Here is a 16,088-nt window from a genome sequence, read left to right on the forward strand (position 1 = left end):
TAAGGAAGATGGTGGCAGCCATCGAGGCAGTTCTCTTTGCGCAGTTTCATCTGCGCCAACGGCAATCGGACATTCTCCGCAAATGGGATGGGCAGTCAACCTCCCTGGACGGGAAGTCTCCCTTTCCCTGACGGCCGAGGACTCTCTGCAATAGTGGCTTATTCCCACCTCATTGCCATAGCCCCCATCCTGGGCAGTGGTCACGACAGATACGAGTCTGTCAGGGTGGGGAGCAGTTTGTCTCCGCCACATGGCTCAGGGGACGTGGACTCAGCAGGAGTCCACCCTTCAGTTCGATGTGCTGGAAATCGGGGCAGGGTATCTTACCCTATTAACTTTCCAAGGCTAGAAGGGAGCAGATCCGAATCCAGTCGGACATCTCCACAGCGGTGGCATACATCAACCACCAAGGAGGGACACGCAGTCAGCAGCCTTCCAGGAAGTCCGGCGAATCCTCATGTGGGTGGAGGACACAGCATCCACCATATCCGCAGTTCACATCCCGGGCGTAGAAAACTGGGAAGCAGGCTTCCTCAGTCGCCAGGGCATGGACGCGGGGGAATGGTCCCTTCACCCGGACGTGTTTCAGGAAATCTGTTGCCGCTGGGGGGGGGCCGGACGTCGACCTAATGGCGTCTCGGCACACCAACAAGGTCCCGGCATTTATGGCACGATCGCGCGATCACAGAGCTCTGGCGGCAGACGCCTTAGTGCAAGATTGGTCGCAGTTCCGGCTCACATATGTGTTTCCACCTCTGGCACTCTTGCCCAGAGTACTGCGCAAAAATCAGATCCGATTGCAGCCGCGTCATACTCGTCGCACCAGACTGGCCGAGGAGATCGTGGTACCCGGATCTGTGGCATCTCACGGTCGGCCGACCGGGGTCACTACCAGACCGACCAGACTTACTGTCTCAAGGGCCGTTTTCTCCATCGGAATTCTGCGGCCCTGAACCTGACTGTGTGGCTTGTGTGTCCTGGATCCTAGCGTCTTCAGGATTATCCCAAGGGGTCGTTGCCACCATGAGACAGGCTAGGAAGCCCACGTCTGCTAAGATCTACCACAGAACGTGGAAGGTTTTCTTAATCTGGTGCTCTACTCAGGGAGTGTCTCCCTGGCCATTTGCATTGCCTATCTTTCTTTCCTTCCTACAATAGGAGTTAGAAAAGGGCTTGTTGCTAGACTCCCTCAAAGGGCAAGTCTCAGCACTATCCGTGTTCTTTCAGAAGCGTCTAGCACGTCTTTCTAAGGTGCGCACGTTCCCGCAGGGGGTTTGTCATATCGTACCCCCGTACAAGGGGCCGTTGGATCCATGGGATCTGAACAGGGTTCTAGTTGCTCTCCAGAAGCCGCCTTTCGAGCCTCTGAAGGAAGTTTCTTTTTCTCGCCTGTCACAGAAGGTGGCGTTTCTCGTTGCGATCACATCGCTTCGGCGAGTGTCTGAGCTGGCAGCTCTGTCATCCAAGGCTCCCTTCCTGGTGTTTTCACCAGGACAAGGTAGTGCTGCGCATCATTCCGGAGTTTCTCCCTAAGGTAGTATCCTCGTTTCATCTTAATCAGGATATCTCCTTACCGTCCTTTTGCACTCATCCGGTTCACCGGTATGAGAATGATTTACGTTTGCTAGATCTGGTGAGAGCACTCAGAATCTACATTTCACGCACGGCGCCCGTACGCCGTTCCGATGCCCTTGTCGCTGGTACGCGCAAGAGGTTGCAGGCTTCTAAAGCCACCCTGGCTCGATGGATCAAAGAACCAATTCTGGAAGCCTACCGTTTTGCAGGGCTTCCGGTTCTTTCAGGGCTGAAAGCCCATTCAACCAGAGCCGTGAGTGCGTCCTGGGCGCTACGACACCAGGCTTCGGCTCAACAGGTGTGCCAGGCAACTACCTGGTCGAGTCTGCACACTTTCACCAAACATTTTCAGGTGCATACCTATGCTTCGGCGGATGCCAGCTTAGGTAGAAGAGTCCTGCGGGCGGCAGTGACATCCCCGTAGGGGAGGGCTGTTTTGCAGCTCTAACATGAGGTATCTCTTTACCCACCCAGGGACAGCTTTTGGACGTCCCAATCGTCTGGGTCTCCCAATAGAGCGCTGAAGAAGAAGGGAATTTTGTTACTTACCGTAAATTCCTTTTCTTCTAGCTCTTATTGGGAGACCCAGCACCCGCCCTGTTGTCCTTCGGGATTTCTTGGTTGTTTGCGGGTACACATGTTGTTCATGTTGAACGGTTTTTCAGTTCTCCGACGTTATTCGGAGTTAATTTGTTTAAACCAGTTATTGGCTTCCTCCTTCTTGCTTTGGCACTAAAACTGGAGAACCCGTGATACCACGGGGGGGTATAGCCAGAGGGGGAGGGGCCTTGCACTTTTTAGTGTAGTGCTTTGTGTGGCCTCCAGAGGGCAGCAGCTATACCCAATCGTCTGGGTCTCCCAATAAGAGCTAGAAGAAAAGGAATTTACGGTAAGTAACAAAATTCCCTTCTTAGAAAGGACATTTTAGGTACAGGTGTAAAGGGAACCTGTCACCAGATTTTGGGGCCTATAAGGTGCAGCCACCACCAGTGGGCTCTTATATACAGCATTCTAACAGGCTGCGGTGTACAATGTAAAAATCACTTTATAATACTCATATAGGAGGTCGCTCCGGTTCAGACTGGTCAAATGGGTGGCGCTGTTCTCCATGACTGGCACCTCCTCTTTCGGCCATCTTTGTCCTTCTTCTGAAGCTGGGGTGCTTGACGCGTCCTACGTCATACACACAGGTCGGCATTGAGGTCCTGCGCAGGCGCACTACAATACTTTGATCTGCCCTGAGCAAGGCAGATCAAAATGCGCCTGCGCAGGACCTCCATGCCGGCGACTGTGTATGACGTTGGACGCGTCATGCACCCCGGCTTCAGAAGAAGGAGAACAAAGGGCCGAAAGAGGAGGCGCCGTTCACTGAGAACGGCGCCACCTCTTTGACCAGTCTGCACCGCCCCTTAGGTGAGTATTTTAAAGTGATTTTTACATTCTAAACAGCGGCCTGGGCTCTTATATACAGCATGTTAGAATGCAGTATACAAGAGCCCACTGGTGGTGGCCGCAGCTTAAAGACCCCAAATCTGGTGACAGGTTCCCTTTAACCCCTTAACGACCACGGGCAGTAATATTACGTCCTAGCGGTCATAGTATTACTGCCCGCGATCTGATGCCGGCAGCATTCAGTAATCGGCGCACATCTCAGCTGACTTTCACAGCTGAGATGTGTGCCTGCTAGGCACGAGCAGAATCGTTATCTGCTCGTGCCGTTTAACCCCTTAGATGGCGCTGTCAATATGTGCCATTTGCGCCATTTAAACTGCATCGGCGGTAAACTTTTATTTATCGCCCGATACCGGAAGTCACGTTACGTAATCACGTGACTTTCGGTGGTTTCCATGGTAGCACAGGGTCATGTGGTGATGCCTATAGCTATCATGAGTCACTTTCGGTTTCACTCGGCCCGGAGCTGAGTGAATCAGAGAGTGAGTGTATCTGCTGTTTACAGCTGTGTAGCTGTGATCAGCAGATAGGGCAGAGCGATCGGATTGCTGATCGCTATAGCCCCCTAGGGGGACTAGTAAAATAAAAAAAAAGTAAAAAAAAACCCCTAAAAGTTCAAATCACCCCCCTTTCACCCCATTGAAAATTAAAGGGTTAAAATAATAAAAAATATACACACATTTAGAATCGCTGCGTTCAGAAATGCCCGATCTATCAAAATATAAAATCAATTAATCTGATCAGTAAACGGCGTAGCGGCAAAAAAATTCCAAACGCCAAAATTACGTTTTGTTTTTTTTGTCGACACAACTTTTTGCGCAAAATTCAATAACAGGCGATCAAAACGTAGCATCTGTGCAAACATGGTACCGTTAAAAACATCAGCTTGAGACGCAAAAAGTAAGCAGTCACTGAGCCATAGATCCCGAAAAACGAGAACGCTACGGGTCACGGAATATGGCGTAAAACGTGCGCCACTTTTTTCGGACAAACTTCCGATTTTTTTTTTTAACCCCTTATATAAAAGTAAACCTATACGTGTTTGGTGTCTACGAACTCGCACTGACCTGAGGCATCACACCGACACATCAGTTTTACCATATAGTGAACACAGTGAATAAAATATCTCAAAAACAATAGTGCTATCGCACTTTTTTTGCAATTTTTCTGCATTTGGAATTTTTTTTTCCGTCTTCCAGTACACTATATGGTAAAACTTTTATGGTTTAATTTAAAAGTACAGCTCGTTCCGCAAAAAATGAGCCCTCACATTGACCATATTGACTGAAAAATAAAAAAGTTATGTGTCTCAGAAGAAGAATGGCGACAAATCGGCCGGTCGTGAAGGGGTTAACAGATGCAGGCATATTGTCACCTCTTACAGGCAGAACATTATTTTGTTTGCTATGAGCAGGTAAAGACTTACACCCAAAAAATGTGTGCAATGATCACTCTAAATACCATGTCCACATTTGTAAAGTGACAAATGCGGTCAAAGGTCCAAAGAAATATGCAATTTTGCCATTTATTTCATGTAACTGCAAATGTTGGTAAAATATTAATAAATTGTGGGCATTTGGTCACTGTGTGTCTCCTACAGATGACTCAAGTATGGGAAATCCACCAGAGAGATGTCCCAGTCCTCCGTATTCCCAGGATTGTGCAGTAGAAGATGAGAATAATCCACAGGATTGTCAGGTAGAGGAGAGACATTCTTTTACATATAAGTCAGTTACAGTAATTAAATTAAAAATGTCTGTATATAACCATCCGTTTTTGTGCAGAATGAAGATCTGACTCCTATTAAAAACGATGCTTCAGACGAGGAAGAACAAGCTTGTCTAAGTACCGATCAGCAGATTAAGGAGGAGGAAATTAATGTAGTTATCATTTCGGGTGAGTAAAAATCACTAAATGCTGAAAATGCTGTCCTCAAATGTCTATTACAGTTCTTTATGAACCCTCCAAGTGTAATTTTATGCAGCATTAGTCAAATATTATTTTTTCGAACATAATTATGTTATCAGATATTAATGTGATATTAAATACATTTCTTTGTCGCTCCATTGGGAGACCCAGACAATTGGGTGTATAGCTTCTGCCTCCGGAGGCCACACAAAGTTATTACACTTTAAAAAGTGTAACTCCTCCCCTCTGCTATACACCCTCCCGTGCATCACGGGCCCATCAGTTTTATGCTTTGTGTTGAAGGAGGCACACATTCACGCAAGCTCCACATTTTAGTCAGCAGCAGCTGCTGACTTTATCGGATGGAAGACAAGAGGGCCCCAGGGCCCCCGGCATGCTCCCTTCTCACCCCACTTTGGTCGGCGGTGCTGTTAAGGTTGAGGTACCCATTGCGGGTACAAAGGCTGGAGCCACATGCCGTTTTCCTTCCCCATCCCTTAGGGGCTCTGGGAGAAGTGGGATCCTAACCGGTCACCAGGCACTGGGACCGGGCTCCCTCCGCAGCCCCTGTGGGAACCTGACGGACAGGAGACTGGATGTCATCAGGGACAGGCCCTGCTTCTCTGAGGTACTCTGTGTCCCCTTGGGGACGGCGCATAGAGCGCCTGTGGATCGGACGCTGCAGCAGCTGCTCTGTGTTTGGGGTCGCCGGGACTACCGCGCCTGTTTGCCGGCCGCGCTTATAAATCGAGTCCCCGGCTTTTGCGGCCTAGTACCGCATATTCCCGCCCCCGGGCCTGCCAGTCAGGGGCAAGGGCGGGACGCTAGACTGAACGTCAGCGGTGAGGGCTGGAGCATACTTAGTATCCTCCTCCCCCCTCACTGAGCACCGTGGGGCACCAGATTCCCGCACTTTCTGAGGCACGCCCACGGCTCCCTCCTCCTCTCAGAACGCTGGCAGCCATTGTTATCATCACTGCTGCCGGAGGAGAACTTCAGATAGAGCTCCACAACTCTGGGAGGCCCAGGCAGGGAATCTGGTGGACACACAACCGCTGAGCGCGGTCGGTAAGCCGCACCTGTTACAGGTGCTGGCCCCCCTGGGTGCCGCAGTGTATATATATATATATATCCATATTGGGTATACATTTGCTCTGCTCGGCCGCAGTATTTGCTTGGCTATATACCCTCACTGTTTGCTAAGAGGAGATAACAGCATGTCGTCTGCAAAAAGCAAGGGGGCCAAGGCACAGGCTTTTTCTTTATCGTTCCTTATGGGAGACCCAAACCATGGGTGTATAGCTTCTGCCTCCGGAGGACACACAAAGTACTACACTCAAACGTGTAGCTCCTCCCTCCGGGCTATATACACCCCCTGGATGACAATCTACCCAGTTCAATGCTTTGTGTTTCAGGAGGTACACACACTTGCATTCTCTGATATTTTTTTTTTCATTTTTATTTTTAAAGATTTGGAAGAAAAGCGGGTCCAGTCTGGACTCCCGGCATGTCCCTTCACACCCCACTCTGTTGGCGGTGCTGTTAAGGTTGACTTTATAAGGCTGGAGCCTTCACATGCCGCGCTCCTTCACATCCTCTGAGAGGCTCTGGGTTGAAGTGGGAGCTTCCACGGTCCTCTCTGCTTGCAGAAGGCCGGTCTCCATCCGCAGCCCTGTCTGGTTCCTGCTGGAAGGAGCGTTTAACCCCCACTCAGGGACTGGCCCTGCGTCTCAAAAGCTAAGTATTGAGACGTTTTTCAGGGGTCCCGGGTACTTTTATTAGGGGGACAGTATGTGTTTTAGCGTTACTGTAAATTCCGGCCGGTTCTGGGGGTTTCCCCTGAGAACCGCGCCGAAGGTGCCTGCTCGTCGGCCGCATTTTAAAATCTAGGCCCCGGCTTCAGTTTGGGCCTAATTTCGGTTTCGGCTTCTCTGCATGTTTTGCATACAGCGCCGCCCACCGCCCGACCAGCAGAGGGGAGGGCACTCCTCTCTGGGGAGATGTTCCCTCCCCTGTATCTCTCCCTGTATCTCTCTGCCCTCCGTTTTTCCCGCTCTTGGGCTTATTCACGCCCCCCCCTCCTTCTCCCAGCGCCATTTTCTCAGTGTTCTTACACTGGAAGGCGCTGGATGCTGCAGCTGCATACTGTTAGGAAGGCTGACGCTTCACAAGGTCTTTGAGCTGTGGAATCCGGAGGGCACACAGAGAGCGGGCTGGTAAGCCACAACCTTCGGTTGTGGACTTTTATTACACTCTCAGGGCATTCTACAGGAGTGTATTCTTGCTGAAGAGCTTCCACCTCAGCAGCATGTCTGTCACCCGAAGCAAGGCTGCAAACATGTACGCTATATGCACTGCATGTAAGCTCATTCTGCCAGAGCCAAGCACATACCCACATTGTGATGCCTGTGCTAACATGTTTGTGTCTCAGCCTGGAGCCTCCTCAGGGGTCCCTCCGGCTGCTCCGGCCCCGGTGGCTGAACCCCCGGCTTGGGTAGCTTCCTTTTCACAAGCTATTTCCCAGTCTTTTGCCGACTCCATGGGGCAGCTGTCCCGGACACTGCTGTCCATGCATCAGCCCCCTTCTCAGGGTGCCTCGGCTGCTCCGAGCTCTGCAGAGCCCTCAGAGCATGTCCTAGGACCCCGTCCCCCTAAACGGAGACGCAGGGAACCTTTTCCTTCCTCGTCCCACGGCTCTGATTCACAAGCCGAGGTGCAGGGCGAGGAGGATTCGTTTACTGTGGGCTCAGACGCTACCTCTATGTACCCCATTGACTTGTCTGAGGGTGATGCGGATGTTAGTGACTTGATTGCGTCCATTAACTCCGTACTGAACCTCAACCCACAAGAGTCAGAGGAACATCCCTCTCTGGTAGAGGTACACCAGTTTACCTCTCCTAAGAAACCTAGGAGTATGTTTTTTAACCACTCCAGCTTTCACACCACTGTTAACAAGCCCAGGGCCTGTCCTGACAAACGTTTTCCGAAGCGTAGTTCAGATGACCGTTTTCCTTTTCCACCAGAGGTGGTTAAGGAATGGGCCCAGTCCCCAAAGGTAGACCCTCCGGTGTCCAGAATCTCAGCCCGCACAGTCGTAGCTGTGGCTGATGGCACTTCTCTTAAGGATCCCACTGACCGCCAGGTTGACCTTCTGGCCAAGTCTGTATATGAGGCGGCAGGAGCCTCGTTCTCCCCGTCTTTTGCGGCAGTGTGGGCTCTTAAGGCAGTCTCTGCCTCTCTGGCGGAGATTCATTCCCTCTCCAGGGACTCTATTCCTGAGACGGATGCCTTAACTTCTCAAGCTTCGGCTTTTGCATCCTACGCCATGTCTGCCATCCTGGAGGCTTCTCACCGCACGGCGGTGGCCTCCGCTAACTCCCTCGCGATCCGCAGGATCTTGTGGCTTCGAGAGTGGAAAGCAGACGCTTCCTCTAAGAAGTACCTTGCGAGTCTCCCTTTTGCTGGGTCCCGGCTGTTTGGGGAACAGCTGGATGACATAATTAAGGAAGCTACTGGCGGGAAGAGTACTTCCTTGCCACAAACTAAAGCCAAGAAACCTGTCCAGGGCAGGAACCAATCGAGGTTTCGTTCCTTTCGTTCCTCTAACTGGTCATCCTCTAAGCCCTCGGCCTCGTCCACTACCGCAGCCAAGGATCGTAAATCCAACTGGCGCGCAAAGCCGCGTCCTCAAAAGACCGGAGGAGCCGCTGCCACTAAGGCAGCCTCCTCGTGACTATCTGGCCGCGCCAGCAACGTCCTTGGTCAGTGGCAGGCTCTCCCACTTTGGCGACGTGTGGTTGCAACACGTCTCCGATCAGTGGGTGCGGGATATCATCTCCCACGGCTACAGGATAGAATTTTCTTCCAGCCCGCCAAACAGATTTTTTCTGTCCACTCCCCCCTGCTCCAAGGCCGCCGCCTTCTCTCAGGCCGTGGCATCCTTGCAGGCCAACGGAGTAATTGTACCGGTTCCCGCCCGGGAACGGTTCAGCGGTTTCTACTCAAACCTCTTTCTAGTCCCCAAAAAGGATGGTTCCTTCCGACCCATCCTGGATCTCAAGCTTCTCAACAAGCATGTTCAGGTGCGGCACTTTCGCATGGAATCTCTGAGATCGGTCATTGCCTCAATGACCCAAGGAGATTTTCTGGCATCCATCGACATCAGAGATGCCTATCTGCATGTGCCTATTGCGGTCTCACACCAGCGTTGGCTACGCTTTGCGATCGGAGAGGAACATTTCCAATTCGTGGCTCTCCCCTTCGGCTTAGCCACGGCCCCTCGAGTATTCACCAAGGTCATGGCAGCAGTGGTTGCGGTCCTGCACCTCCAGGGGTTGGCAGTGATTCCTTACCTGGACGACCTTCTAGTCAAGGCCTCATCCAGTGCAGACTGCCAGCGGAGTGTCTCTCTCACTCTCGCCACGCTAGTTCAGTTCAGGTGGCTTGTCAACCTGCCCAAGTCCTCTCTGACCCCGACCCAGGTGCTTTTGTACCTAGGGATGCAATTCGAGACTCTGCCGGCACTTGTCAAGTTGCCCTTAGTCAAACAGCAGTCCCTTCGTCTGGCGGTGCGCTCTCTGCTGAGGCACCGCCGTCATTCCATCAGACACCTCATGCAGGTGCTGGGTCAGATGGTGGCGTCCATGGAAGCGGTTCCCTTTGCTCAGTTCCATCTGCGTCCCCTGCAGCTGGACATTCTCCGCTGTTGGGACAAGCGGATCTCTTCCTTGCACAGGCAGGTGGCTCTGTCGTCACAGACCAGGAGCTCCCTTCAGTGGTGGCTTCGGCCCCTCTCTCTGTCACAGGGACGCTCCTTCCTGACTCCGTCCTGGGTGATCCTCACCACGGATGCCAGCCTCTCCGGTTGGGGAGCAGTATTTCTCCATCACCGAGCACAGGGCACTTGGACTCCGTCCGAATCAGCCCTCTCGATCAATGTGCTGGAGATCAGAGCTGTGTTTCTAGCTCTCCTAGCCTTTCACCACCTGTTGGCGGGCAGGCACATTCGAGTTCAGTCGGACAACGCGACAGCGGTTGCCTACATCAATCACCAGGGCGGGACTCACAGCCGTCTGGCAATGTTGGAGGTTCAACGAATCCTCCAGTGGACGGAGGACTCCAAGTCCACCATATCTGCAGTCCACATCCCAGGCGTGGAAAACTGGGAGGCCGATTACCTCAGCCGTCAAACCGTGGACAGCGGCGAGTGGGCCCTGCATCCGTCAGTGTTCAGATCAATCTGCCGCAAGTGGGGCACTCCGGAAGTGGATCTAATGGCATCCCGGCACAACAACAAGGTTCCGGTTTACGTGGCTCGCTCCCACGATCCTCAAGCCTTCGCAGCAGACGCACTGGTTCAAGATTGGTCTCAGTTCCGTCTGGCCTATGTGTTTCCCCCTCTAGCTCTCTTGCCCAGGGTTCTGCGCAAGATCAGAATGGAGGGCCGTCGAGTCATACTCATTGCTCCGGACTGGCCCAGGCGAGCTTGGTACCAAGACCTGCTCCGTCTGTCCGTAGAGGTGCCGTGGCATCTCCCGGACCGCCCAGACCTTCTCTCTCAAGGTCCGTTCTTCCGCCAGAATTCTGCGGCTCTCAGATTGACGGCGTGGCTCTTGAGTCCTGGATCCTGACGGCTTCAGGCATCCCCTCTGAGGTCATCTCCACCATGACTCAGGCTCGGAAGTCTTCCTCGGCCAAGATTTACCACAGGACTTGGAGGATTTTCCTGTCCTGGTGTCGCTCTTCCGACCATGCTCCTTGGCCGTTCTCCTTGCCGACCATCCTGTCTTTTCTACAGTCCGGTCTACAGCTAGGACTGTCCCTCAATTCCCTCAAGGGACAGGTGTCGGCTCTGTCGGTATTGTTCCAGCGGCGTATCGCCCGACTGGCTCAGGTGCGCACCTTCATGCAGGGCGCATCTCACATCATTCCTCCTTACCGGCGGCCCTTGGATCCCTGGGACCTTAATCTGGTCCTCACGGCCTTACAGAAACCCCCCTTTGAGCCTCTCAGGGAGGTTCCCTTGTTTAGACTTTCACAGAAAGTTGTTTTTCTAGTAGCCATAACTTCTCTCAGGAGAGTTTCTGATTTGGCTGCGCTCTCTTCGGAATCCCCCTTCTTGGTGTTTCACCAAGACAAGGTGGTTCTTCGTCCGTCTCCGGACTTTCTCCCTAAGGTGGTGTCTCCTTTCCACCTTAACCAGGACATTTCATTGCCTTCTCTTTGTCCGGCCCCTGTGCATCGCTTTGAAAAGGCGTTGCATACCTTGGATTTGGTGCGGGCGCTCCGAATCTGTGTCACGCACCGCCGTTTTTAGGCGGTGCACCTCACTTTTTGTGCTAACCACTGGTCAGCGCAAGGGTCTCGCTGCTTCTAAACCGACCCTAGCTCGTTGGATCAGGTTGGCTATCACTGATGCCTACCAGTGTTCTCAGGTGCCTCCCCCGCCAGGGATTAAGGCGCACTCGACCAGAGCTGTCGGTGCCTCCTGGGCTTTCAGGCACCAGGCTCAGCAGGTTTGTCAGGCTGCCACGTGGTCCAGTCTGCACACTTTTTCGAAGCACTACCAAGTGCATGCTCATGCTTTGGCAGATGCGAGCTTGGGCAGACGCATTCTTCAGGCGGCTGTCGCCCATTTGTGAAGTTAGGTTTTGCCTACTTCTCAGTTTGGTTTATTCCCACCCATGGACTGCTTTGGAACGTCCCATGGTTTGGGTCTCCCATAAGGAACGATAAAGAAAAAGAGAATTTTGTTTACTTACCGTAAATTCTTTTTCTTATAGTTCCGACATGGGAGACCCAGCACCCTCCCTGTTGCCTGTTGGCAGTTTTTTTGTTCCGTGTGTTTCACCGGCTGTTGTTAGTAGTCAGAGTTCCGGTTATTCCGAGTTTTACTCTATCTCTACTTATGGGTGGATGTCCTCCTTCAGCTTTTGCACTGAACTGGGTAGATTGTCATCCAGGGGGTGTATATAGCCCGGAGGGAGGAGCTACACGTTTGAGTGTAGTACTTTGTGTGTCCTCCGGAGGCAGAAGCTATACACCCATGGTTTGGGTCTCCCATGTCGGAACTATAAGAAAAAGAATTTACGGTAAGTAAACAAAATTCTCTTTTTTTGCAACTTGTACCTCTTGTGCGGCTATGTTACCTGCAGGTTCCACCTACCCTCATTGTTTGCAATGCTCGGCCCCTGTGACACTCACTCAGCCGGAGCCTCAGGCACTGGTGGGACCCTCGGCTCAGGTAGAACCACCGGCTGCCACTGTCCAGGTGGCAGGGACAGAGTTTGCAGTGTTGGCTGAGAAACGTTCTGAGTCCCTTTCACAATCCATGGCTCAGTCTATGGACAAATGGTCTGCTAAGATACTTGAAGCTTTGCAGTCCAGACCGGTAACACAGGCCCCGGGCACTGTTGAATCATTGACCCCAGGCCCCCCTCGGTTGGAGCAGCAAACTGCTCCTGAGGTGACACATAGGTCCCACGGGGAGGACTCCGACTCGGACCGCAGTCACAGACCGTCTAAGCGGGCTCGCTGGGGACCTTCATCCACTTCATCACGCTGCTCAGGGTCTCAGCATGAGGACTCTCTGGAGGATGAGGCGGAGGTTGCAGCTCAGGGCTCTAATCCTGACGGTGCTCTCAATCTTGATACACCTGAAGGAGACGCCATTGTAAATGACCTTATAGCGTCCATTAACCAGGTGCTAGAACTTCCTCCTCCAACTCCACCTGTTGAGGAATCAGCTTCACAACAGGAGAAACACCAGTAGGTTTCCCAAACGTACAAGGAGTGCTTTTTTTGATCACTCTAACTTCAGGGATGCTGTCCGGAAGCACAGAGCATATCCGGACAAGCGCTTTACTAAGCGCCTTAATGACACACGTTACCCCTTCCCACCTGACGTAGTTAAGGGTTGGGCTCAGTGTCCCAAGGTGGATCCTCTAGGCTGGCGGCTAGATCTGTGGTATCAGTGGCAGATGGCTCATCGCTCAAAGATGCCACTGACAGGCAAATAGAGCTCCTGATGAAATCCATCTATGAAGCCATAGGTGCGTCTTTTGCTCCAGCATTTTCAGCCGTGTGGGCACTCCAAGCTATCTCAGCTTGTCTGTCTGAGATTAATGCGGTCACACGTACCTCTGCTCCGCAGGTCGTGTCTTTGACTTCTCAGGCGTCGGCTTTTTCGTCCTACGCCATGAACGCTGTCCTCGACTCGGTGAGCCGTACAGCGGTAGCATCCGCCAATTCGGTGGCAGTCCGCAGGGCCATGTGGCTACGCGAATGGAAGACAGACTCTGCTTCCAAGAAGTTCTTAACCGGTTTGCCATTTTCCGGCGACCGCTTCTTTGGCGAGCAATTGGACGAAATTATCAAGCAATCCAAGGGAAAGGGCTCGTCCTTACCCCAGTCTAAACCGAACAGACCTCAGCAGCGAAAGATTCAACCGAGGTTTCAGTCCTTTCGGCCCTCAGCCAGGTCCCATTCCTCCACGTCCAACAGATCACAGAAGGGCCAGAGCAACTCTTCTGCATGGCGGTCCAAGTCACGTCCTAAAAAGACCGCCGGAGGAGCCGTCCCCAAGGCGGCCTCCTCATGACTTTCGGTCTCCACAAACCGCATCCTCGGTCGGTGGCAGGCTCTTCCGCTTTTGCGACGCCTGGTGGCCACATGTCCAAGACCGATGGGTGAGAGACATTCTGTCTCACGGTTACAGGATAGAGCTCAGTTCTCGTCCTCCGACTCGTTTCTTCAGAACATCTCCGCCCCCCGAGCGAGCCGATGCACTTTTTCAGGCGGTAAACACTCTGAAGGCAGAAGGAGTGGTGATTCCCGTTCCACCTCAGGAACATGGTCACGGCTTCTACTCCAACTTGTTCGTGGTGCCAAAAAAGGACGGATCATTCCGTCCCGTTCTAGACCTCAAGCTGCTCAACAAGCATGTGAGCACCAGAAGGTTTCGGATGGAATCTCTCCGCTCAGTCATCGCCTCGATGTCACAAGGAGATTTCCTAGCATCAATCGACATCAAAGATGCTTATCTCCATGTGCCGATCGCTCCCGAGCATCACCGCTTTCTGCGTTTCGCCATCAAGGACGAACACCTTCAGTTCGTGGCGCTGCCATTCGGCCTGGCGACAGCCCCACGGGTCTTCACCAAGGTCATGGCAGCAGTGGTGGCGGTCCTACACTCTCAGGGCCACTCGGTGATCCCTTACTTAGACGATCTTCTAGTCAAGGCACCCTCCAGGGTGGCATGCCAACACAGCCTGACCGTCACTCTGGAGACTCTCCAGAGGTTCGGGTGGATCATCAATTTCCCAAAGTCAAATTTGACACCGACCCAATCGCTGACTTACCTCGGGATGGAGTTTCATACCCTTTCAGCGATGGTGAAGCTCCCGCTGGACAAACAGCGTTCACTACAGACAGGGGTACAATCTCTTCTTCGGGGTCAGTCACACCCCTTGAGGCGCCTCATGCACTTCCTAGGGAAGATGGTGGCAGCAATGGAGGCAGTTCCTTTTGCGCAGTTTCATCTGCGTCCACTTCAATGGGACATCCTCCGCAAATGGGACAAGAGGCCGACGTCCCTAGACAGGAACGTTTCGCTGTCACGGACAGCCAAGACCTCTCTTCAGTGGTGGCTTCTTCCCACTTCCTTGTCGAAAGGAAAATCCTTCTTGCCCCCATCCTGGGCTGTGGTCACGACGGACGCGAGTCTGTCAGGGTGGGGAGCGGTCTTCCTCCACCACAGGGCCCAGGGAACCTGGACTCCGACAGAGTCCTCCCTTCAGATCAACGTTCTGGAGATAAGGGCAGTGTATCTGGCCCTAAAGGCGTTCCAGCGGTGGCTGGAGGGCAGGCAGATCCGAATACAGTCGGACAACGCCACGGCGGTTGCGTACATCAACCACCAGGGCGGCACACACAGTCGTCAAGCCTTCCGAGAACTTCAGCGGATTCTGCTGTGGGCGGAAGCCACAGCCTCCACCATCTCCGCAGTTCACATCCCGGGCGTAGAAAACTGGGAAGCAGATTTTCTCAGTCGCCAGGGCATGGACGCAGGGGAATGGTCTCTTCACCCGGACGTGTTTCGGGAGATCTGTTGCCGCTGGGGAACGCCGGACGTCGATCTAATGGCGTCTCGGCACAACAACCAAGTCCCGGCATTCATGGCTCGGTCCAAGGATCACAGAGCTCTGGCGGCAGACGCGTTAGTTCAGGACTGGTCGCAGTTTCGACTGCCTTATGTATTTCCTCCTCTGGCACTGCTGCCCAGAGTATTACGCAAGATCAGGTCTGACTGCAGTCGCGCCATCCTCGTCGCTCCAGACTGGCCGAGGAGATCGTGGTACCCGGATCTGTGGCACCTCACGGTGGGTCAACCGTGGGCACTCCCAGACCGACCAGACTTGCTGTCTCAAGGGCCATTTTTCCATCTGAATTCTGCGGCCCTCAACCTGACTGTGTGGCCATTGAGTCCTGGCTCCTAGCGTCATCAGGGTTATCTCAAGATGTCATTGCCACCATGAGACAGGCCAGGAAACCAACGTCCGCCAAGATCTACCACAGGACTTGGAGGATCTTCTTATCCTGGTGCTCTGATCAGGGTTTCACTCCCTGGCCGTTTGCCTTGCCCACTTTTCTTTCTTTCCTTCAATCCGGAATGGACAAGGGCTTGTCTCTCGGCTCTCTCAAGGGACAAGTATCGGCGCTTTCCGTGTTTTTTCAAAAGCGTCTAGCCAGGCTTCCGCAGGTCCGCACGTTCCTGCAGGGGGTTTGCCACATAGTTCCACCTTACAAGCGTCCGCTAGAACCCTGGGATCTTAACAGGGTGCTGACGGCTCTCCAGAAGCCACTTTTCGAGCCGATGCGGGATGTCTCTCTATCTCGCCTTTCGCAGAAGGTGGCCTTCCTAGTGGCAGTCACATCACTTCGGAGAGTGTCTGAGCTAGCAGCGCTGTCATGCAAAGCCCCCTTCCTGGTGTTTCACCAGGATAAGGTGGTTCTGCGTCCGGTCCCGGAATTTCTCCCTAAGGTGGTATCCCCGTTTCATCTCAATCAGGATATCTCCTTACCTTCTTTTTGCCCTCATCCAGTTCACCAATGTGAAAAGGATTTGCACTTGTTAGATCTCGTGAGAGCACTCA

At 52.9% G+C, this 16,088-nt stretch overlaps 1 protein-coding gene across 2 annotated transcripts in view; it reads left to right on the forward strand.

Moving 5' to 3' along the window:
- LOC142311254 (uncharacterized) overlaps nucleotides 1-16,088 on the forward strand; it is a 47,779-nt gene that overhangs the window by 23,976 nt on the left and 7,715 nt on the right. For both annotated transcript variants that reach the window (XM_075349491.1, XM_075349492.1), the window contains exons 5-6: nucleotides 4,628-4,725; nucleotides 4,812-4,923. In XM_075349491.1, the coding sequence (XP_075205606.1) occupies nucleotides 4,628-4,725; nucleotides 4,812-4,923 (210 nt within the window). The remainder of the gene's footprint in view (nucleotides 1-4,627; nucleotides 4,726-4,811; nucleotides 4,924-16,088) is intronic.

Source organism: Anomaloglossus baeobatrachus, chromosome 5, assembly GCF_048569485.1.
Source record: "Anomaloglossus baeobatrachus isolate aAnoBae1 chromosome 5, aAnoBae1.hap1, whole genome shotgun sequence".
Classification (NCBI taxonomy): Eukaryota; Metazoa; Chordata; class Amphibia; order Anura; family Aromobatidae; genus Anomaloglossus; species Anomaloglossus baeobatrachus.